The 25,446-nt window shown below is 37.0% G+C and overlaps 1 protein-coding gene across 1 annotated transcript in view; it reads left to right on the forward strand.

Annotated features, from left to right (window-relative positions):
- ADAM22 (ADAM metallopeptidase domain 22) overlaps positions 1-25,446 on the forward strand; it is a 175,418-nt gene that overhangs the window by 69,485 nt on the left and 80,487 nt on the right. The window contains exon 4 of the mRNA XM_006099078.3: positions 7,497-7,563. Within this exon, the coding sequence (XP_006099140.1) occupies positions 7,497-7,563 (67 nt within the window). The remainder of the gene's footprint in view (positions 1-7,496; positions 7,564-25,446) is intronic.

Raw genomic sequence — 25,446 nt, forward strand, 5'->3', positions numbered from 1 at the left:
GTGACCAGGCTTTTTGAAATCACTTCAGGATCAATATGTCCATCACTAAGCTCATCAACTTTTCCCTTGTATAAGTCTTTTCCCAGATTTTCACATATCTGCTTCCTTAGACATCCAGGCTTATTAAATAATCTGTTGCAGATGATGAGATGAAGAGAAAATTAGAATTTTGGTTAGGGCTAATTTTCTATTGCTGTGTAATGAATTGCCACAAACTTAGTGGCTTGAAAGAACATAGATTTGTTTTCTCATTGTTTCTATGGATCAGGAGATCATTTTCAGACTAGCTGGGTCCTCTGCTCAGGATGGAATAAAGGTGCTGGCTGGGGAGCCGATTGCATCTGAGGCTCAAGGTTTTGTTTCAAGGTCATTCAGGTCCTTGGCAGAATTCAGAATTGGCTGTATGACTGCGGTGCCTGTGTTCTTGCTAGCTGTTGTCTGTGGACCTCTCTAAGCAACTCAAGGTCATCCTCAGGTCATTGACACATAGTCCCTTCCGTAGGCACTGCATGGCTGTGGCTTTTCCAGGCCTGCGGATGAACTTCTGCTACTGCTTCCTGACCTGCTTTCGGGCTCCCCTGCTTAAGTCAGGCCCACTCCATATACTCTCCCTTTTCATTAACGCTGAGTCAGCTGATAAGGGATCTTAATTATATCTGCAAAATCCCTTTTTCCATATACCGTAACAAAATCGTGGGAATGCTATCCCATCATATTCACTGTCCAACCCACACTTGGGGAAGTACTTATGCAGGGTGTATACACCATCCAGTGGGAATCAAGGGGACGTCTTAGAATGCTGCTTACCACAGGTAGGTGGTAGCAAGTATGGTAATGAGTGCCAGCGTTAGTTAGTCAAGCGATGCCATTAAGATGGTTCTACTAACATAAGTGGTATCAATAGGGTACAAGTTTAAGATGTCATTAGTGTGTGTTTATGAAAAGTTTACTAATTCTATATATCGATATATATATATATATTTTAAAACATACCTAGAAAATGTTTTACTATGTACTCATCTACATTCCACTCCACTAATTGCATCTTAAATCTGTCTTTGATGCTTTTTGGTAAGCAATTCCCACAATGCAACCATATTTCAATGGGAAATTTAAGGTTATTTTGAGAACTGCTACATTTTTATTGAGAGATACAAGCAAGTACTCTTTGCTTTTATTCTTTGTTATAAAATTCTATACAATTATACATGGTGGTTCCCCACCCCCCCAAGCTATTCCAGGTAAGGTGCAATGTGAGGTGACTTTCTTCAGCTGTCATCCCAGATAAGGATAATTGCTTCTGGTGAATAATCAAATGATGGCTTTCATCCTATTTCACCCTCTGACCTTTGGAGGAACAGCATTTCTTCTAAGTTGCTTTGTGTGTATGTGTGTGAGCAAAATCACAGTTGAAATGTTATTTTTCTTAGGAAGAAATCTGTTAAAAAAAGAAAAAATGTAGATTCTTACTTGAATAAAGAAAACAGTGTTTCTACTCTGGTTTTCTAAAATGTATTTATAAATAGCACCTGTTTCTATATAAATGTAGAGGTTTGTTAATTGCATTCTGCTGATGTGTCTAAATTGATGATAAAGCTTTTCTTTGAGTCATATCTATTTTGTATTCTTTGCTCTGTTGTCTAAACCATTTTTTCCAATCTCAAAAGAAGGTATCTCCTTAAAAAAGTATCTCTTTAGGGAAGTCACTATTTTTCATACATTTTGCATAAAACAGAGCCCATTACTAATTTTAGGCTATTTATTCCGTAAGATGTAAGAAAGATAGATACTCAGTCTTATTCTATTTTACAGAGGCTGAGATTTAAAAATTTACATGATTTTTACAAATATGTTATATAAGCTAGAACATTTTGTAGGAATAAAAAGGAAGAAGTAAACTTTGGTTTTATTTTCAAATCAGTAGTTTATGTTGATATGGTATTTAGCTGATTTGAAATTAAATACTGACTCTTGAAGACAACTGTTTTGTGTGTTTAATTTAGAACCAAGACCATTATATGAGAACATTCTTTATACATATATTCATAGATTACTGTGCTTTAGACCCTCTAGCTTTGTACTTGATCTGAGGGAGTTTAAAATGGAATTGGAAATTAATGTGCTTATCTCTACCCACATATACACTCAGTCTTCATTTCTCTTGATTGACTTAGCATTTCTCTTAGAAAAAAAAAAGATTCATGGCTCAGTCAGTAATTGTATTCATCTTCTAATTCAAGTCTTTCTTGAACTTGTTCCGGTCAGGCTGACATTTTGCCTCCATTAAGGGAGCCTTGGTGATAGACATAAATCCACAGGATAATGTCTTATTCTTGAGTGCCTCTGAAATGTGTTTCTAACCCAATCTCAAAGTGTCTAATGTGTTTTAGGCCCTAATTATCCTCTTCATTCATCAATGTTTTTCCCCCCCTATTTCCTGGGTGAACCAGATCTAGTTTTGAGGATATTAATAGCCTATACCACAGCCCGTGAAAGGAGAAATTTGTTGCTACCAGTAGCAAGAAGGTGGATGACATTCACTTCTCTCACAAAGGTCACTTTTCAAGTAGCTGACCTGTGATTTTCTCCTCTGAATGCTTGATGGTAGCGGTATACGCTGTATTTCAAATCTGCAATTTCCAACAACAGAGCCATTTCTTATCTGAAACATGGATATTAGCTACTTTTCATGGTAGAGTTTATAGCATTCCATATTATTAAAAACATACACTTAGAAATATACATTTGTTTCCTATTTGAATCAGCGAAAACGTTGAATAAAGGTATAAGCAAAATACTTTTAAGAAGAGCATTTCAACTCCATCCATGCATATCCACACATGTCCATATGTGGATGGAAATTGTGGAGAGTTTTCCATCTGTATGCATACCATTTAGAAGTACAAGAGAGCCCAGGGAAAATAATTTCCATCGCCAGCATCAGAGATACTTCTATTCATCTATTTTTATGCATGTGCATTATAGAAATCAAATATACTGCTCTTGTTGCTACAATATGGCTTGCATTAAATCCAAGGAGAAGTATTTCTTTTTGAAATTAAAATAGGGAAGCTAAACAATATGCAGTCTATTAAAAAGTAAATATTTTAAATGCTTTGCAAAATTGTAGTCATATTGTTGTCCTTTATAACTCTCATATTAAACTGCAGTTTAATTCTTAGCTAAACTGTTGCTAATTTCATTATTTGAAGAAAGTAATTTAAAATAAACATAGAAGCAATTCCTTTTTGGATTAGGGGTAATAGGTTTACATATCATCTGTGATTATGATGAAGATGATGGCTTTTTTAGAATGCTGATAAATTTCCATGTTATCTACTCTATTAGATTTCTTATAATGACAGCACACAGATAGATGAATATGTGGCATTTTTCACAAATCTCTCCTAAGTTGGAGAAATTCATTCTAACTCATGTAATAGAGACACTTTTATAATGAATCTTCTTTGCTAATCATCTCTACCTACTGCAGTTAGGTTATTTTTAATAGGACTTTCATCTTGAATAGTCCTTTCATGTACATTGGCTATGATAAAATCCCCAGCAGACTCTTTTTATGCTTTTCTGTTAAAAGAGAGATGTGGTTGTTCAAATCATGGACTCAGGAATGAGACCTACCTGGGAATGAATCTGGTGCTATCATTGACCAGCTGGGCTTCCCACTTGACCTTTCCACACTTCCGTTTCCTTGCCTACCAAAAGGGATCATATGTACACCTACCTCATCAGCTGTCTGTGTACTTTAGTGAGCTACTAATGCATTTAAAGCACCTAGCACAGTGCCTGGCACACAGGCCTCCACACATACTAGCTGTTAGTACTATTTCCACAACTTGAACCCTCAACTCTAAATAGGCTCATCATTTCACTACCTCTGGAGTCACTTGTAGTTTTTCCTCTGCTACAAGTCTGCTTTTGTTATTCCTCTCATTTGAAATGTCCTTCTCTGCCTCTCCATTCTATCCACCTTCTAAGAATGAAGTCTTACAGCCTTCATGAACCCTGACCTGACTGTTCTAATTCTCAGAGATCTTTTCTTTTTGTGCATTCTATGTGCCTACTCTCAGTTCATTTACTGAGGCTCTCAATAATACATTGCCTTCAGATCTGTTCCTTATATTTTCTTGTTTTCATAATAAGACTTGAAGTGCCATGGGATCAAGTGCCCTTTATATGCTCACATCTTCCTAGGAATTGAATATGTGAGCATGTTGTTGAGAAGTATTTTGTCTTTTTTTAAAATGATTTTGTTTCAAAGAATAAATGGCATAGAAACTAAAAAAGCAGTACAAAAGATCAATGAAACCAAGAGCTGGTTCTTTGAAAATACAAATGAGATTTACAATTATTTAAGCAGCCTCATCAAGAAAAAAAAGAGAGAGAACCCAAATAAGTAAAATCAGAAATGAAAGAGAAGAAGTAACAACTGATATCACGGAAATACAAAGGATTATAAGAAATCACTATGAACAGCTATATGCCAACAAATTGGACAACTTGGGAGACATGGAAAATTCCTAGAAACATGCAATTTTCCAAAACTGTATCATGAAGAATCAGAAACCCTGAATAGATAACAACTAATGAAATTGAGACAGTAACAAAAAAAAACTCCCATCAAGCAAACATTCCTGGACCCCATGGCTTCATAGGCAAATTTTACCAAACATTCAAAGGAGAAATAACACCTATCCTAAAAAAATAAACATATGGGACTATATCAAACTAAAAAGCTTCCGCACAGCAAAATAAACCATCTAAAAAATGCAAAGGGAACCCACTGAATGGAAGAACATATTTTCCAATGATACATCTGATAAGGGGTTACTTTCCAAAATATATAAAGATCTTATACAGCTCAACATCAGGAAGACAAATAATCCAGTTAAAATTGGGCAAAAGATCTGAATAGACACTTCTCCAAAGAGGACCTACTGATGGCCAATAGACATATGTAAATATGCTCAACGTCACTAATCATCAGAAAGATGCATCTTAAAACCACAATGATATATCACCTCATACCTGTCAGAATGGCTACTATCAATAAATCAACAAACAAGTGTTGGCAAGGGTGTGGAGAAAAGGCAACCTTTGTGTGCTGTTGGTGGGAATGCAGACTGGTGCAGTGCACAAGGTGCTCCCAAGACAAAGAATTATCTGACCCAAAATGTCATTAGTGTGTAAGTTGAGGAATCCTGAACCCTGGATGTCACCAATAGGTGATTGAATTTGTATCCTGGCTATTTAGTGTCTTTTGTATATTTATTATATCATAAACATTTATTAACTAGGTGCATCATGAATATTAGATATCTTTCTATCAATGTGTAAAACATACATGATTTTCTTACCTATACTTTATACAGCCAATGCAATTTACCCACGTCTAATGAAATTTTGCTTACTAGCTACTTATCTATATTTAAATATCTTAAGAGTGTTTGCCTACGTTATTATAAACTTCAAATTTATTCATTTAACAGACTTGAAGATTCACAAAAGCAAATTCACATTACACCAGTCCTGAAATTTCTAATAAGAAATAAATGTCCTGATTGTTTGAGCCATGTGTAGTTTTTTTTTTGCAACTTGCAGCTTAGAGCATCCTTGCTGGTTCCTCCTTAAAAAATCAATAGGAAAATGTATTCCAAAGACAAATAAAACAAGGGCTTAGACAATAATGATATTTTCCCCAAATGGTAATGTAAGAATTAGATACTGTAGAAACTGATTATGGTGCCTATGTTAATATGACTCTCATTTGATCATTCTGTTTACATTTCAAGCAACTGTAACTATGGTGCTTATCATGGGAGGACTGTGTGCTCAGAAATGCACTTTTTATTTTATTTTATAATTGGACAATTTTGGCTTGGTGACCTTCAGAACACTGTGAAAAAGGTTTTCTTAATTGGCTGAATGTTTATTCATAGAGTAGATTTAGAATATCAACTGATGGTTGGCATCAATTCAACACCATCAGGGATCCCCAGTTTGGGATGTGGTGAAAAAAGAAACTTTATTCAGTGCAAACAGCTCAATTATGAAACAGCACAGCTGTGGAACAGCAGGGCTGTGAGACGGGTTCCAGGTGAGGCAGCCCTGGGGCGAGGCGGTCCTCAGACAAGGCCCCTCTTGGGCTAGAGACACTTTTGCTCTGCCTGCTCTGCTCCAGTTGCTCTGTTCCGTTCTGGTCTGGTGAGAAGTCTTTGGTGCTTTGTCTTAGGTGTTTCAACTCCAGTTTTCAGTCTTTGGTGAAAAGGGAAAGTGCTCTGCCTGAGCCAGAGAGGTGCTGACTTATATAGAGAGAAGTCCCTGCCCCAGTCTCTGATTAGTCTGTCCTCATGCAAATGAGGACTCCAAATCCTCACACTTTGATTGGTCCAAAAGGCACTGTCTGGACTGAACAGCATGGAGCCACTCTGATAGGTTGGTGAAGATGCTAATAAGGATATAGCCTTACGGTTCCGTTTGGAGCAGGGACGCCTCAGTCTTATTGGTTGAAATAAGATTCCAGGAACTGCTTTGTAAGGCCTGGCTCAGATGGCAGGAACACAGTGCCGGCACGCTGTTCAGTGCGGTTTGAATGAGACATGGCTGCAAGGCTCTGCTTTTAAATTTGAGCTCAGTTTGTCACCAGGAGCCTTTCTTAGTAGGTATCTCCAGTCCCAGGGTCCACAGAAATTTATAGCTTCTTGTTTTATTTCTATTAATGTTAAGTTATTTTAGTGCTTTAAAAATAATAGACTTCAATACTTTTTGTGTAAATTGTGTCTTGAGGTACTTCCATTAAAGTGTCCATTAAAGTATGTGGGACATTTTTTCCACATACATGGAATTAAAGAGAAGTGCATTTAAGATGATGCAAATAGTTTAAAATTCTATGAGAGGTTTGTTGTTTAGTAGATTTCAAAATAGAATTATTTTATTGCTAATGCTATATTTCTTTACATTTTTTTTAGCATTCTTTGCCCCCTTTTTATTTTTGTGATGGAAACTAATGTTTTGTCAGATAAAATATCACACACAACACATAAAGAGATGGTGAGGGATGGTAGCAAGTTAAAACTGTTTGATAAAAAGCTAAAGCAAAAAGGGAAGAAGATGTCTTTATAATAATGGTGTGCTTCCGGTAGTTTCCCAGAACTCCTCAACAAGATCAGTGGAATCAGCTCTGCTAAGCAAGGGGGTGACAGGTGGTGTAGTCAGTTTAACCTCATAACCCTTTAGAAATATTAGGCTGATGTGTGTGTGTGTGTGTGTGTGTGTGTGTGTTTGTGTGTGTGTGTGTGTGTGTGTGTGTGAGAGAGAGAGAGAGAGAGAGAGAGAGAGAGAGAGAGAGTCTTATAAAGCTTTATTTTTGTTTTAAAGTTGGAGTTAATGAATCATTAAAGCTGGTATGGGTAAACTTGATTTTCAAATGCTTTACATTTCCTAGTCCTCTTTAACCATCCTTTATTTTGCTGTTGCAGTGATTTGCTGTCCTCTGAATACATAGAGAGACACATTGAACATGGAGGGAAGACGGTGGAAGTTAAAGTAAGTAAAATTTTTCTCCCTCTCGGGAACATTATTTTCAGAATCTTTTGAATACTGATTACCATTTTAATACTTTCAGTGATACTTCTAATGTACCGTTTGGGGGGTTTTATAACAAAGAATTTTATCAAGCCCTGGCATGGGTGTTGTCCCATGCACAGAAAGGTTGTTGGTTGATTGTTGGTCAGGGCACTTGCTCAGGTTTTGGGCTCAATCCTAGTTGGGGACCTGCAGGAGGAAGCCAGTGGCTATTTCTCTCTCTCTTGTCCTCTCTCTCTGAAATTAAATTAAAAATCTTAAAAAAAAATTTTTAGCAAGAAAGTATATTACCAATTACTTTTGAAAATAAAATAAAACCTTTAGTTATTAGAAAAAGAATTGTAAGTATATTGTAGGAGTCATTGGAGGTATGTTTTATAGAATTAATATTGCTGCAAAAGGGTTCTTTTTAAATTATATCACAGAAAATAATTTCTGAAATTTGCTTTTAAGGTTAGCACTGAGAACCAAGAGGTGAAATCTTGGGTCAGGATATATATAGCTTTTTATTTTGTTGGGAATGACTTCCCCTGGTAAAATGATAAATTTATTAGATCTACTGGGAAATCCCAGGGAATTTTAAAACTCTGAAAACAGTAATCTCAAGATCCTAGTTCTAGTTCTTGTCATGTCAGTTCTGAAAAGATTCCACACAAATAAAAAGCCTTCTTCAATTATAGGCGTAAGAACGTATGTTGTTTTCTTCCAGTGCACTGATGAATCTTAGGGCATATGAGACTGAACTCCACCAAAGGCTTGCTTTAGGTTCAATGTTTAGGGTAGCAAGTTTTAGCTAATTGTCTATTTTCTTTTGAACAGTATTCAGACTACCTATTCTGCCTTGTCATAATTATATTTCTATTTATATATATTTGCTTTCTTTTTCTGATTATATTTGATGCATACTCATTTTAGAAAACTTATAAGTAGAGATAACTATATCAAAAAAGAAAAAAAAATCACCCTTAAACTCTACTGAGGTAAATTTTGTTTTCATTTTGGTGTATTTCCTTTTAGTGTTGTTTTCTTCTATGCACATACTTACATTTTTATATATAAGTATATATAAACATATATACAACGTTATATCTTACTTTTTTAAAAATATATTTTATTGATTTTTTACAAAGAGGAAAGGAGAGGGAAAGAGAGTTAGAAACATCGATGAGAGAGAAACATTGATCAGCTGCCTCCTGCACACCCCCTACTGGGGATGTGCCCGCAACCAAGGTACATGCCCTTGACTGGAATCGAACCCAGGACCCTTCAGACTGCAGGCTGATGCTCTATCCACTGAGCCAAACTGGTTAGGGCTATATCTTACTTTTAAGAAATCAACATTATATCATCCTATATAATAAAGAGCTAATATGCTAATTAGACTGGACAGCTGAATGACCTTCCAGACGAACTTCCTGAATGACCAGGGGGCTGAGGGCGGGGTCGAGAGGCAACTGGGGCCACAAGGGCCAAGCCCCTTGCACTAATTTTGTGCATCAGGCCTCTAGTATTGTAAATATTTCCCCAAGTTATTCTCTCTCAAAGCCTATATTCTATGCTTTTTAATTTAAATATATTATTGTCATAAAACTTTTTTATTTAAATTAAACTCTATATAAGTAAATAACTAAAATAAATTACATTCTTCTCTTCAAGTGATGACATGAAACAAATTAGATTTTTTAATGATATGTTAACTAAATGAAGGAAAACTTTTTATTGTGGAAATTTTCAAACATAAATAGCAGTGAAAGGAATACTATAATGAACTCCCACATACCCATTTTCCATTGTCAACAATTATAAACATTTTGACAGTCTTTTATATCTCTACTTGTGTGTGTGTGTGTGTGTGTGTGTGTGTGTGTGTGTGTGTTGTATTTAAAAGCACATTCCAGACGACATTGGGGCATTTCTCCAACAAATACATTTTTATATATCTGTACATCTCTGACCAGATAAAGACTTTAAAAAAGTCTGTTAATGTTTACAAGTTACCTAGATATAATAATTATGCCACTCCCTCTGAAAGTTATTCTAAACTTAAGGTTAACTAATTGGAAGGTTGATTGATTTATATCTGCCTTACTTCAGAAAGGATGCCAGGCTTCTTCTAGTTATGACACAGGAGAATGGAGCCATTTGGCTTATTGTTGGAAAAATAATTCCCTAGATTTAGAATCTCTGGGCTCCTTTTATTCTCATCCCCATTTATTTAGCTTCATTTCTCAATTTTGTATGATGTTTTTCAGAATGCACAGGATATCTTATTTCTTTGTTAAATTAAAGACGAAAGGAAACAGGCAATTCACTCTCTGTTTCTATTTATGTCTGTCAGTGGAATGCTGAAATGCAAACAGGAGCATGGAGGGTAGATCCAGCAAACAGCTATCTATGGTCTCTACAGTAATATCCCTTTTCAGGAAACTTGTACTTAATTAACAAAGCATACTTTGCTCTGAGCTCATTAGGCTCCGTGGGTATATATAACACCCAGAGCATTGACTTTACCCCACAGTCTTTGGGAATTGCATTTTCTTGGTTGATAGTTTGTCTAACCCCTAACCCTATCAAACCAGGGAAATGATAAATCCAAAGTTCATTTCAGTACTTGGGCCAGAGGACATGACTCCCTTTAAGAAAACCATTTTGATCTCACCCATCATTTTATTTGTTTCCAGTTCATTTAAAAAATGAATTAGAGAATTTAACTCAAAACTCAAAATTCTCCTCTGTGTTTTTTCCATGAACCACTTTTTTGTTGTTGTAATTAATCTTCACCCAAGTATGATCTTTTTCCCATTGATTTTTAGAGATAGTGGAAGGGAGGGAGGGAGGGGGAGAGAAAGAGATTTTGATGTGAGAGAGACATATTGATTGGCTGCCTCCTGCATGTGCTTGGAACCTGCAATCCAGGTACTTGCCTTTGACCAGGAAAGGAACCCAGGACCCTTTGGTGGGCAGGCTGATGATCTGACCACTGAGACACACTGACCAGGGCTCCAGGAACTACATTGAAAGTGCTGAATACTGCCCATCAATTCAAAGTCAGTAGCCCTTTGTGCTTAGCTTTTTACATGGAATCTCTTAGTTCTTCTTTCTTTACTAATGACTCAATTTTCTTAAGCTTTTCTTTTCTCTAGACATTATGAATCAAAAATTTGTAAAATTGTAGGATTTTTTATTGTTTTGTTTTAACTTTTCTCTAACCCTCTGTATTAGTTTGCTAGGGCTGCCATAACCAAGTGCTACAGACAGGGTGGCTTAAACAGAAATTTATTTTCTCACAATTCTGAAGGCTAGAAGTCCAAGATCAAAGTGTCAACAGGGTTGGGTTCTTCTCTCCTTTGCTGTCTTCTCCCTGTGTTTTCACATGGTCTTCCCTCTTGCATATCTGTGCCCTAATTTCTTCTTCTTCGAAGGATACCAGTCATACTGGATTAGGGCCCACCCAAATGACCTCATTTTAACCTAATTGCTTCTTTAAAGACTATGTTCAGATATGTTTACAGTCTGATGTACTGGAGGTTAGGATGTCAATATATGACTTCTAGGGGAATGCAGTTCAGCCCATAACACCTTCTGTAAGAGCTGTATGAATTTTTTAACTGGCTTTTCTCTTGGGACTGAAGTGAATGAAAGGATCTAAGAGATCAAAGCAAAACTCTAAGAAAGAACATTTTTTTTGTCAGTAGGCACAAACAAAGTCATATTTATCTTGAGGTTGCAAATTAAAATCAACATCATTATCAAGTCAGATTTAAACAATGGCTCAAAACCAGTCTAGTAAATATTTCTGCTCAGGAGTCATGGAATCTTTATTTGTGAAAATTCAGGTGCAATGTATTTGTTTTAAGGATGTGAGTATGAATATGAGAACATCTGCATGAAAGTACATAATAGCTGCATTGGTGATTCTTTTAGACTGCAATTTTATTTTTTAAATCTTCTTTTTGTTGTAAAATACAACACTGACACAGAAATTACTAAAGGTGAACACCCTATAACCTCTATCCAGTTCAGGAATTAGAGCTTGGTCAGTAATTCCATGTGCTGCTTCCCTAACCCAAGCCCCTGCCTCCTCTTCTTGTAGGACTGTAGACAGTGCCCTGACTTTTACGGTTATCATTTCCTTATTTTTGTCATAGTTTTATCACTCAAGCATGTATCCCTGTAGTATAGTTTTCCATGTTTCGTTTTATTTATTTTTATTTTTAATTTTTTACATATATTTTATTGATTTTTTACAGAGAGGAAAGGAGAGGGATAGAGAGTGAGAAACATCGATCAGCTGCATCCTGCACACTCCCTACTGGGGATGTGCCCGCAACCAAAGTACATGCCCTTGACCGGAATCGAACCTGGGACCCTTGAGTCCACAGGCTGACGCTCTATCCACTGAGCCAAACTGGTTAGGGCTCGTTTTATTTTAAAAAAAATAAGTTTCAAAAAGTCTCTTTGAATTTTTTGGTTTTCCCTTATCTTTATTTTTAAATTCTCCCTTAAAATTTATTTGTTGAAGAAACCAGATTGTTTATCCTATGCAGTTTCTCACAATCTGGATTTTGCTGTTAATTGCTATTTTCTATTTACAATAAAATGAAATACATTTTATTGATTTTTTCCTTAAGATAATGACTTATATGATCTCCAAGCCATTCTATATATCATCGAAGGCAGTTTTATCCCCATCAGATAGGTGCATAATGCTGATTTTAAAGTTCTATTAAGATGATTTTTTCAAAGTTTAAAAAGATAAAGGCTTTAAGCAGAAAATAATAATTTTTGTTTAATAAGACATATTTTAATTGAATTTATTGGGAGGACATTGGTTAAATAATTATATAGGTTTCAGGTGTACAATTCATAATACATCATCTATATATTGTATTGTGTGTGTTCATCCCAAAGTCAAGTCTCCTTTCACCACCATTTATCCCCCCTTTACCCTTTTCTATCTGCCCCCAACCCCTTTTCCCTCTGAAAATCACCATACTGTTGTCTGTGTCTATGAGTTTTTTAAAAAAGTATTTTTTATTAATTTTCAGGTAAAGAGGAAAGGAGAAAGAGAGAGAGATAGAAACATGAGTGAGAGAGAAAGAGAAACATCCATCAGCTGCCTCCTGCATGCCCCCTACTGGGGATCCAGCCCACAACCCCAGGCATGTGCCCTAAGGGGAAATGAAACCAGTGACCTTTTGGTGCATGAGACAATGCTCAATTCACTGAGCCACACCAGCTGGGCTGTGTCTATGAGTTTTGTTTTGTTTTCTTAATCCCTTCACCTTATCATCCACCCCTTCAACCCCCCTCCCTTCTGACAGCTGTCAGTCTGTTCTCTATATCTGAGTCTGTTTCTATTTTGTTTATTTATTTTGTTCATTATATTCCACATATATATGAAATATTAATCTCATTTTTCACTTACATTTATTTCCAATTCATTTAAAAATTAAATTCTAGCCGTAACCGGTTTGGCTCAGTGGATAGAGTGTCGGCCTGCGGACTGAAGGGTCCCAGGTTCGATTCTGGTCAAGGGCATGTACCTTGGTTGCAGGCACATCCCCAGTAGGAGGTGTGCAGGAGGCTGCTGATCGATGTTTCTCTCTCATCGATGTTTCTAACTCTCTATCTCTCTCCCTTCCTCTCTGTAAAAAAATCAATAAAATATATTTAAAAAAATAAATATTAAATTCTAAATTTGACCTCTTAGGGAGAAATTTTGTGTGATGAACTTTAAAATAACTTAAACATAAAGCCTCAACTATTCAGAATAGGTTGGGAATGAAATCTTTTTATTTCAATTGTGGAGAACTATGACTCTGGATTCTTTTTTTATCCAGATGTAGGTTGCTACTGGAATTGATAAGTAGCAACAAACGAGTCTAAACCATGCTGTTTGCTGCTTTGTTATCTAGTGTGTGTGTGTGTGTGTGTGTGTGTGTGTGTGTGTGTGTGTGTGTGTGTTGAAGCTGAAAGCTGCCAGTATTCTGGTTAATTTGAGTTTCTACAGCTCTATTTAATTAGTATTATAATACTAATAGTAACTGCTAACATATATTGCTCATGAAGTGATGGCATACACATTTATATATATTCAATCCTGAAAACAACCTATGGTTATAAAAATGACTATGTATTATCCCACTTTACAAGAAACTGAGGCATAGAAAGGTTACTTGTTGAAAGTAAATATAATGAATGGTCATTACTTGTTGAAAGTAAATATAATGAATGGTTGAGCTACAATTTGAATCTAGGGTATGTAACTCCCACACTGACTCTTATACCATGTTATCTACCATATACTAGTATTCTATGTTATACAAAAGAGGATGGCCATAAAAATTGAAATGAATTTTATTTAGACCTATTACATACATATTAATTCTGGAGGTACCAACAATTACTCCTTTAGAGTTTAATCTTTAAACTGAAATGGTGGTCTACTTAAAGAACCTTTAGCTATTTCTCACAAATTTAGTTACGCATTTGGGTAAATTTTCTGTAATGTTACTTTGGGCAAAAATGGTGCAGACACATTTCAGTACAAAGCTTGTTTTATTTTTCACATCTCAGGAAAATAAACGTAGTAGGAGTTTTAGAACACTAGGAGAGGAATTTGAAATTCTGTATGTATAGATGGAGGAGGGGGAAGATTTCCTGGAGGTCAAAGTAAAAGTAGACATCTTGGTACAGATATGATTTATCATATTCATTACCAATGAAAGAGCATGTCCAGTTATCAATATCATTAACCATGTCTTCTTTTCCAATTTTTCAATTATTTATTGTTGAAAGTATTACAGATGCCCCCCTTCTTCCCCCAATTGATCCCTTCTAGCCCGCACCCACTCACACCATTTCTTTTGGTTAAATTAGATTATGTCTTGTTATAATAACCTAAAGTAATAGCTGCTGAGTGTCTTTTTTATTAGCTCAAATGATTTCTAAACTACTGTATGTGAGCACTCCCAACTGGTCCTTGGATCAGGATCCTAATTGTTAGGATGGGTATGTACAGAGACACCCATTATACATTATTGACTTTTTACTGGCAATTAACTGGTTGCTGCCCATCACATAATTGAATTGAGTGTACTCAACCATCATTGTCTCAAAGTCATAATAATGCCCACAGTGTCATTAAGAAGATGAATAAGAAAGCAAAGGACTGTGGGTCAAGGGTGAAGCCTGGAATTGGATAAAGGCATTGCAGAGAGGCTGTGTTGAAGAGCAGGTGTCAGAGGAGAAAGTGTCTGCTTAAGGGTGAAAGAGGTGGTTGTGGCTCTCGGGAACCGTTTACTCTGATGGAATAGTGGGGTAATTTCATTAAAATATTTTATAGGCAAACTGAAATGGCCACTGTCACTCTGGAAACAGTATATCAGGAAGTTGATAGAGAAGCAAGGAAAAAGCCTTGAGGTTTTCTCCTGCTGCTCACATCCATCTTCCTTCCCTGGGGCTGGAGCTCCATGCACGATTTCTAGCTTAACGTGGTACCATCTCCAGGAGGTGCCTGTGATACAAGCAGAGTCTTTAGGTTCCTTTTGTACTCACTTTTGTAAGTCAGGTTTCCAACTCATTTCTTCTTTCTTAAAAAAGAGATTCCTTCTTTATCCTTTCTCAGTCTTTTTTGTTTTACCCAATGAATATGTAACTGACAGGAAAAACATACTAGCAGAGGACAGCTATAAGAAGTCACTTAGAAAATTTGAGTATGTGAACTGTTAGGACAGCATATACCTACCTCCCTAGCTCACTTTGTAGCTCCTTTAAGCCTGAACAGTATTCGTAGAAAACTAGAGGCCTGATGCACGAAGTTCATGTAAGAGTAGGCCTTCCTTCCCCTGGCTGCCGGCACCGGCTTCCCTCTGGCACCTGGGACCCGGGCTTCCCTCGCAGCCCTAGCTTCGTCTAGAAGGTCATCTGGAAAGACGTCGGGTCTAATTAGCATATTACACTTTTATTATTATAGATTGCTTGTAATCTTGAATTGTGTTCAAGTTTTCTCATGTCCCCTTTTCTAGGTTTCTCCAGGAGGTATACAATTCTCAACAGTTGAATACTTTAAAAGATGCACAATGTGTTAAAGAAATAATGTTGCTTAAGGCATCTTTTAAGATGTTTTGTTTGGGAAAAAAACCCCACAAATAGTTGTTTGGTACTATAAAATATGAATTTCTTTCTTAAGTAAAAAATGTTCTCAGTTTGTCATTAGTCACAGAATTTAGTTTGTTTAAAATGTAGGTTATCCAGGGTGTGGCAAAAGTAGGTTTACAGTTGTTCATATATAAGACAATACAACAATTAATAAATAATCATACAAGAATAAACCCTGTTTCACATACAACTGTAAACTACTTTCCCCCCACCCTGTAGTTTAGTGACTCCATTCTCTTTCTTCTACCTCTTCTTTTTTGCTTACTGAAAATATCCTTTTAGGAGACATAGATTTTTCTTCAGTTCATTGCATATGACTGAATAGTACATAAATGCTTGAACTGTTTCCTTTTTGGCCGCAGGGAGCACAAAAATAGCCATTAACCTGCCAGAGTGTCATTATATGTGTTTATTGCAGTAGAAACGAACAAAGGGGTTAATCTGAGATTGCTTATCCTGGATATCAAGTTTCCTTATTGATTCTCAAAAGTGCATTACCATCCAGAATAGAATCTTGGTACTTTCTATAGAAGCAGGAAGGGTAAGCGATTACGAAGAAAGGAAAAACTAGGCCTTGGTGTGCAGTAAATTTTGCTGCATGAATTAGTACAGAGTCATCCATACCATTGCATCAATGATGAATCTTCTGAAGTGAAGACTTGCATGTATTTTTCAAATAGCTTTTAGGTTATATTTTGAGGCTATATTTGAGATGAAATGCAAGCATCAGACACTGTAGCCAAGTAATCTATCCAAAGGCTTTTAAAAATCCCATTTTCCTTTTTAGAACAACTCAGCAGCAGCATTTCTCTGCCAAAATGCCTTTCTTATTTACCACTTTCCTTCACATCTGAGAAACGTGCTTTCTATCTTGAATTCTCACTACAGTAGTTCTTCCAGAGGCTCTTGGATAAGGGAATAATACTTTGTCACCTAGACAGTAATTAAGTCACATGGCCTGGAAAGATGCTTTTAGAAACGATTTTTTTAAAAGGATCTATTTATGGAACTTGTTACCCAAGCTCTTAGCTTTATCACTCTTAATTTCAAATAGAAGTTTCAGGCATTTTCTCTGGTTCTGTGGAGAGGGGGAGGCCTCTATCCAGTAAAGAAACTCAATGATATGCATCAGAAGGCCTGCAGACAGGAAGATTACCAATCAAAGACCCTTCCTTGGTCCTTTGAGGGGCTCCTGCTGCCATGGTAACTGGGACTTTTTTAAAACAGCTTTAATGAAGTACACTTCATTTACTCTAACCTGAAGTGGGGTTCGGTCTCTATTTTGCCTGGTAGGGAGCACAGATTCTTTAACTGAGTATGTGTAAATAGAGTTGATTAAAATGATCACAAACAGTTCATGAAGCGATGCTAGGAATGTCTGTCAGGTGCAACTTTCCCTTATTTTATTTTATTTTTTTAAATTTATTGATTTTTTACAGAGAGGAGGGGAGAGGGATAGAGAGTTAGAAACATCAATCGGCTGCCTCCTGCACACTCCATACTGGGGATGTGCCCACAACCAAGGTACATGCCCTTAACCAGAATCAACCCGGGACCCTTGAGTCCATAGGCCGACTCTCTATCCACTGAGCCAAACCGGTCAGGGCAACTTTCCCTTATTTTAGATCTGTATTTATAGTCTTTTCACTGCACTATCTGGGAGATTTAGGTGAAGGACTCTCACCACCGAACCTAAACTGAGAGCGCACCTCTGGGCACAAGGAGGAAACCTTCCGGCACAGGTGCCATGGGCTGTGGTGTGGGTGGGCAGGTGCCTCACCAGGTTCTCTTTGCCAGAGGGGAATAGTTCGGATGTCATAGCTGTGGACATGATACCTTTTCCCACTGCATAATAAAAAACATAATAAAATTAGATGACCTGAAGAAAGGTCTTTTAAAGTTTGCTTTCAGAAAAACAGTTTAGCCATGATTTAACGTCAATCTGATGAATAGTAACCTAGAAGGATTTTAAACTATTGATTAATATATTTCCCATATATGCAATTATTTAGTTATTAGGTATAGCTAAACTGGTTTTAAATTTCACTATATTTAATTACCTCATTAGTTCCTAACTGCCAACATAAATTAGTTTTGTAAACCTCAGGATTCGACAGGAATAAGACCTAGACTTTCTAAAAAAGTAAGTAGGATTGCTCTTCCAGTAATTTAATAAGAAATCAGTGAATTGAATTTCAGGGGTGCTGGTGGGATTCAGTTCCAGGATCTTCTGAGCTAGAGATGATTCTGTAACTGCAGATAGAGCCAGCACGGGAAACCTGTCCTTCGGGGCTTGTGGGTTTGAGCTGCTGCCCATTTGTAAATACTTTCATTTATAAATAGTGAATTATATCAGAAGGAAGACTCATTAATTTTCTCCATTACTAGTACAAGAGCCACGATATCCTCACATACGTACTTTATTTTAAATCCCAAACAACAATAAACCTGGAAAAGCCCGGTGGCTCAGTTGGTTGGAGCATTGTCCAATACACCAAACGTGTCGCAGTTCTATCCCTAGTTGGGGCGCATACGGGAGGCAACTGACTGACATTTCTCTGTTTCTCTCCCTCCCTCCCTTTCTCTATTTAAAATCAATAAACGTCCTCTGGTGAGGATTAAATATATATACATAGCTGGAAAAAACACATATTTGATGGTTGGTGTATATGAGTCATAGTGAGCTGCTTTCCTTGATTGACAATTAATTACCATATGTTACTGTGTTGTAGAAAGACTACACTTCCATTTGCTATCTATCAACTCAGGCTCTGGGACTAAGTCTTACCTTAGGGGCAGGTAACTGCTGCCCGTGGCTCAATGCCAGTCACTTGGAAGAGTTAGCTTCTTACTAATTTTCCTTCCTGAAAGCTGTTAGTGGCACATTCTCTCCAGATAATGAAGCCTTCATCTTAACAGAATTAAAAACTATAATGACTTGCTGTACTTATATTTTATATTCTCAAAATTTTGTATTTTTGCAAATAAATGATTACTTTGCCCCCAAAAGAGCTGATTTTGCCATTATGGGTTTTAGGTTTTATTGAATCATATTGATATCCTGGTGGGATTAATACTGGTGACTGCACTGAGGAATAAGAGTTAAGAGGCACTAGCAGCAGCTGGAGAAATAGCAAACACTTGTATGGCACTTACTGTGTGCTGGGCACTAGTTTAATGCTTCACATATGTTAAGTCTTAGTTCTTCAGCAATACCATTGTTGCTCTTCTTTTGCAGATGAGGAAACTGAACGTTTAAAGTTTAACTAACTTGCCCAAGAATTTGAGGCCAGGCAGTCTGGTGCCAGAATTCATGCTATCATCCATTAAACCGAGTGGCCAAAGTATTATGACCACCGCACGTTTGTAGGCAAATTAGCTATAATTTCTCGCTGAAGTTGCTAGAGGGCCAGACCATTATAAATAGGGAAGCAGGTTGTTGACCACAACAGTAGAAGTGATTTTTTTTTCTGAGGATATGGGAAAAAAAACGCGATTTAACAGCCCTTTGAACCGTGGGGAATTGAATAACTGTTCTGTGTGTGTATACACACACACACACACACACACACACTGAGTGGCCAGATTATTATGACCACCCCATCAGTACTTCGTTGGGCCACCTTTTGCCTTCAATACTCGGCAATTCTTCTTGGCATTGACTCCACGAGATGTTGAAAGGTGAGGCGAGGAATCTGACACCATGCCTGATGAATAGCACTGTCTAGTTCTGTGAGATTTGATGGTTGTGGAACCAGCTGCCTGATGGCTCTTTTAACTTCGTCCCACAAATGCTCAATTGGTTTGAGGTCTGGTAATTGTGGGGGCCACCTAAGCAAGGTAAAGTCTCCCTCATGTTCTTGAAACCACTCCTGCACAATACGAGCACAGTGGCATGGCACGTTGTCTTGTTGGAAGAAGCCATCTCCATTGGGATACGCCATCAACATGATAGGATGAACTTGATCAGTTACGATACTTAGGTATGTTGTGCTATTCAGACGTTGTTCCACATGAATTAAAGGGCCCAAATCATGCCAGGAAAACATGCCCCAAACCATAACACTGCCCCCACCAGCTTGAAGGGTTGTACTCATGCATGTGGGGTGCATGCTTTCATGCTGTTTCCGCCAAATTCTCACTCTGCCATCTGCATGATGCAACTGGAAACGTGATTCATTGGACCACATGACTTTTTTCCAATGCTCGACTGTCTAATCCTTGTGTTCCTGTGCGAATTGGAGACGTTTTATCTTGGTAACTACAGACAGCAAAGGTGTTCGAACAGGCCTTCGGCTTCCATATCCCATATGATGCATTGTATGGCTAATTTGCCTACAAATGTCAGGTGGTCATAATAATCTGGCCACTCAGTGTATAGTCTACCCTCTTTCAGAAACAAATATCATAATACCAAAGGAGTTAGAATGCAAATATTTAAGTTACAGCACTTCAATTTACCATTTGCAATTGCATCTTTGTTAGCAGTTGTTTGAGTAAGCCATGAGTTGAAGATGCAATTGTTTGTTTCAGGTGAGTTTTGATTATTCTAAATATAATATTTCCATTATTCTAAAGAAAGCAAAATATTTTCTAAGGAAGCCCTTTTTTTCCAACCCTCTTTTTTTCTTGGGGGTTATTTTTAGTCCTTTGTTCTCCATAGAAGTTAGACTGAGTATTGTTCAGTATAGGGATGGCCATGGCTTCTGAACTGTAACAATTGGAAATGTGTTGCTGTCTTGCACATGGCAAACACATGGCCCAGTTCTTATGCCCATCTTATGCCTATGTGTAAATTTATCTGCATCTGGAGGAAATGTGACGTTTTATGGACAAGAGTAACTATGCTGAAACATGTCATCATCCTGCCAAAAGACCAGAAGATACTTGCTTGTATCCCTGCCAAAGTATGCCCATCCCCCACCCTTCCCCAACACACACCACACACACCAATAATAAAAGAGCTACACACATCTAATAAACTGATAAAATGTTTGTTTTTTCCCCGTCACATGTAACAGTTATCCCAAGCATGTCTCATAACTTCTTTGCTTTTTATCCACCACTAGTCGTCTCTTTTTCTTTTTGATGAGCTGGGCTGTGTGTGCATTTCCCTCTGGCAGGCTTGTGCGGACATATGCTCTTCTTCCATCTTGCAATCAGTGTGGTTTCAGCAGTGGCTCGGATGTCATGATTTAATTCTCTTTGCATTATGGGGGAAAATTCTTTGGGGATTAAGTAAATCTTGCTTTCCCTTGGGACTGAAGCAAGGTTGCTCTAGGTCCATCATCATGTAAAATGCATCAGCAGCCTTAATGGCATCGTTGATTACAAGTAGTCTTAACTCTGTAGCCTGAGGGAAATACATTGGCCCATTACTGGATTATGCAGGTCAGGTATCTTAGTGCTGGGAGTAAGGAAACATGAAAAGTGACAGCTGGTATCAGCATGAGTTCTGTTTCTAAGCTCTGCTAATAACCTATTTGAATAAAAAGTCCTCTTTATTTTCTTTCCAGTGTAAAATTTTTTTGTTCACTTCAGTATCTAAAGTATTTCATTGGTTAATATTCAAGATGTTATCTATAAATTTGAAAAGACATGTTCGGCTATGTATTTTTTTTTAATTCAAAGGAGCACTAATGGTGTTTCTATATATAGAATCAATTAACTGTTTTATAATAGACTAGTGTTCTTATTTTAATTCTAATTATAGAATGAGTGTTTTCATCATATAATATCTTATACAAATCTACTGTTACAAGGTTTTTTGAAATTCAGAGTGAACTGTTGGAGGAATTATAACTGAACTGAAAGTTGCGAAAGTGTTGTTTTTGATAAGTTCAAAACTGGTTTGAAGCAAAAAAACGCACAAAACAATCCACAAAACAAACAAAAACCAAATCACCAAAAACCCCCCAAATAAATTATTCCCTTGGTGTTTTCCCAAACTAATATTATCTTATGATTCATTTATAAAATTTTTTTATTTTTCTGGTGAGTAAGTAGCCACTATAAAAGTAAGAACAGGTAATAAACACCAGAGAATAAGTATTTGGTATGGAGTGGTTTGAGTGTTTACAGCCATTTTTAGGCAGTCATTGATCAGCACTCCAGTATCAGTTATCAAACATGATTTTATCATCCCAGCCTTTTAATTGCATCTCTGAGGAAGGCAAGGAGGTGGATGCAGGTGGGTTTCATTATCCCCATAGGAAACTCCTAAATCCTTAAGCACATGGAGGTTAAATGACATTAGATACTCAAACAGGAAAGCTGACATTAGAGATTTACAACAGAATAGAAAAAAAGCCCCAAATGTCAAATACCGTATTTGTGTCCTCAACCCTTTTCATTTAATAGATATGTGTTGAGGGCTTGCCTCAGTTCAGGGATATATATGTGATGCCATGACAATATGTGATGCACTTCTCACCCTCAAAGCTAGTAGTTTAGTAGGGTGAGAGACATAACAAAAATAACTACTAATCGGTCTTTTAAAATGACAGTTATGAGAGTGCCATAAGGAGAAGTCCATGTTGTCCTGAAGGCAGCGGATGGGAGACCTGACCTAGTCTGGTTGGTTTAGGAAGACTTCCTGGAGGAAATGATGTGAATTCCAACTGAAGTTTGAAAGATAAGTAACAGGCAGGTGAAATGGGAAGGGAACAGCTTTTCAAGGTGGTGAGATTAGCATGTGCAAAGGCCCAAAGAGAGACCTTGATGCAGGATCTTGGTGCATGAGGAACAAAAAGAAACCAGAGAGGGTGGGCAGACCAAGATATGGACACAGTGGTACAAAAGGGAGAGAAAGTAGGAATACAATGTTTAACCAGAGTCTCAACTCAAAGAAATCAGGTATATCCTAAAGGAAACAAGACTACTTTTTAAATTGTTTACAATTTTTATATTTAATATTTCAAAACTTTCCATACATGCACCCATCTTCTGTGTTGGCTTTAACTTTTATTCCTTTGTTGCAAGTGCAGTGTACAAAATAATGATTCTTTGGAAGTTGGCCTAGTATTTAAAAGGAGTAAAAAGTTGGTAACATTTGATTTAAAAAAAATATATTGCCAATTATAGAATCAGGAAGGACTTTAGAGGCCACCTAATTCAACTCCCTCCTCTGTCTAATAGGAGAATAAGTAACAATAAAAAACAGCAACATAATCAAAAGCAAAACAAACAAAAAAAAGACTAACCTATGCCCATAAAAACGGTTGCTGAAAACAAAACAAAACACAAAACTACTTAAATTTTTGAGGCTTAGCATTTTTTTTTATCAGGTACAACCGTAAGTACTAGTTTGCCTCCTTAGAGGACATTAATTGAGAAGTTCCTCTTAAGTAAGCCAACCTTTGTTTGTACCTTTAAATAAATCCCAGGCTAAGTCAGAATCACCTGGAGGGGTAGAAATGACCACTGAGAGCTAGTGGTCAGTTCTTCATCGCAGTGTGTACGACTCAAAAGGGGAAGACGATGCTGCAATGAAACCTTTTTTCGCAGCTAGTTTTCCCTGTTTATCCTTCCTTCTTAAATACATACATACATACATACATACATACATAAATAAATAAGAGAGGATGGGAGGATGATACAATGGAAGTGGGGGAAAAAAAGTGAAAAAAAAACCCCAAAACATGTTCTTTTTTTCCTTGCCTCACATCCTCATATAGTTTACATTTTCTTTAAAGAAAAAAAAAGAGAAAGAAAAAAGCCAAATTTTCTTTTCAGATAGAACAAAAACCTTTTTCTTCCTTTATGTTAGGGATGCCAAATATGCTTTCTTTTTGTGTAACTGTCTTCTAGTCAATTATATTTCTTCCTGTTATAGTCAAGCATCACCGACAGAATAAGGTTTTAGGTAACATGCATCTCTTATGCTAAAAAATTTATATAGAACAATACATTTGAACTTCTATTATTTGCAAAAGATGCAATTATGTAGTGGTTTCCTGGAAAGAGTTATAATGTCATGAGTTTGTAATTATAGAGTCTCTGTATGTGGTCCACATTGATTTTCCCTTCTCCCAATTTAGAGCTGCATCTCAGAGAACCTGCTAAGTACCCTCTCTGCATTACAGTAATTTGTTGCTGAGGAGAATTTTGTGGGAACCTAAAATTTTTTAGTAGTCTGATAGGAGATGGTTATATTAATGGGTCTGTAATGATTATTCGACAGCTGAAAAACAATTTCTCTTGCCTATTCTCTGGTTAAAAATAAGCAATTGGGAAGCTCTGTTTGACTTACTAATAGAATTGAAGGTCAGATTTACCATATTACTTGTGTAAAAACAATGATTTGTATTTTAAATGAAGCTTTGGGAAACTAGAATGGCCTGCTCGAGGTAGTTAAGATATAGGTTAATCTTATTAGATGCATAATGCTGTGGTAGATACCTCCAGTTTATTCCACTGGGCTATGCTTCTTAGAAGCGAAATCCTTGGATTATGAATATGGAAATTGACTTGGTCACATTCAAAGAGATGAGAAGTTGTACTATGTTGAATAGTGTCCCTCAAAAGTCATGGCCCCTGGTACCTGTGAATGTGACCTTTTCTTTTCTTTCCTCATTTCTTTTCTTTTCTTTTTTGCAAATAAAGGTCTTTTCAAATGTAATCAAGATAAGAGGAGGTTGTACTTGATTGGGTGGGCTCTCATCCAATGACTGGTGTCCTTATAACAGGGAAAGTCAGACAGAGACACTGAGACAGGCACACAGGGAGAACAGCAGGTGAAGACAGAAGCAGAGCCTGGGGGATGCATGTGCAAGTCAAGGAACCCCAGGATTGTGGGCAACCCCCGGAAGTAAGGAAGAAGAAGGTTCTTCCTCAGAGCCTTCAGAGGGAGCATGGCTCCGCCATCACATTGATTTCAGATTTCTAGCTTCCAAAACTGTGAGAATACATTTCTGTTGTTTAAAGCCACACAGTTCTTGGTAATTTGCTATGACAGTCCTAGGAAAGGAATACAGAAAGCATTTCAAGTATATTATAACTAATGCAGAAACAATGAGTATGTGTTGGAGGTGCTTGAGCCTACACATAAGAGGAGAGAGAGTAAGCCTGAACCTTCTGGAAATGCATTGCTTCTCAAAAGACGTTAATAACTGTTTGCTGAGGGTATGTGGGAGCTTAACTCCTGGGGACCTCTCACAGCTTTTAGACTTTGTTTTCCACAGATGACATTACCCTGGGGAAATCAGTGTAAGAAAAGACTCCTGCACAACAATAAAAATAGATTTTAAGCTCACTGGGTCCCTGGTGGGCTTTTTTTTTTTTTTAAGTCCAGAGCTCATAAGAAAATTATGCCCCCTATTTTCTGTGGGCTTCCCCATCTTCTAATGAGACCAACTATTTCCTCATCATTTTTATTTATATCCAGTGCCTTTCTAGGTCTGTTTCCCTTTTTTTTCTTTCTGTGGAAACTTTTGCTACAATCATATTCTTTATCTTTTTCTCTTCAGGAGAAACTATGTACCTTTTAAATGGAAGTATTCTTTTTGTCAGTTAGGTTTGTCTCCTTTTAATTTTTAAAATGTTTTTGATCAACGGCTGTAATACAAGATCCTAATGTTTACCAGTGAATATTAACATAGGGCAGAGATTTTAATAACCACACAGCTTTAGATGTTGGAATGAGCTGATAATTTGGATGCTGCTTGAATACTTGTACCCTGA

This window comes from Myotis lucifugus, unplaced genomic scaffold (assembly GCF_000147115.1).
Source record: "Myotis lucifugus unplaced genomic scaffold, Myoluc2.0 scaffold_257, whole genome shotgun sequence".
Taxonomy (NCBI): Eukaryota; Metazoa; Chordata; class Mammalia; order Chiroptera; family Vespertilionidae; genus Myotis; species Myotis lucifugus.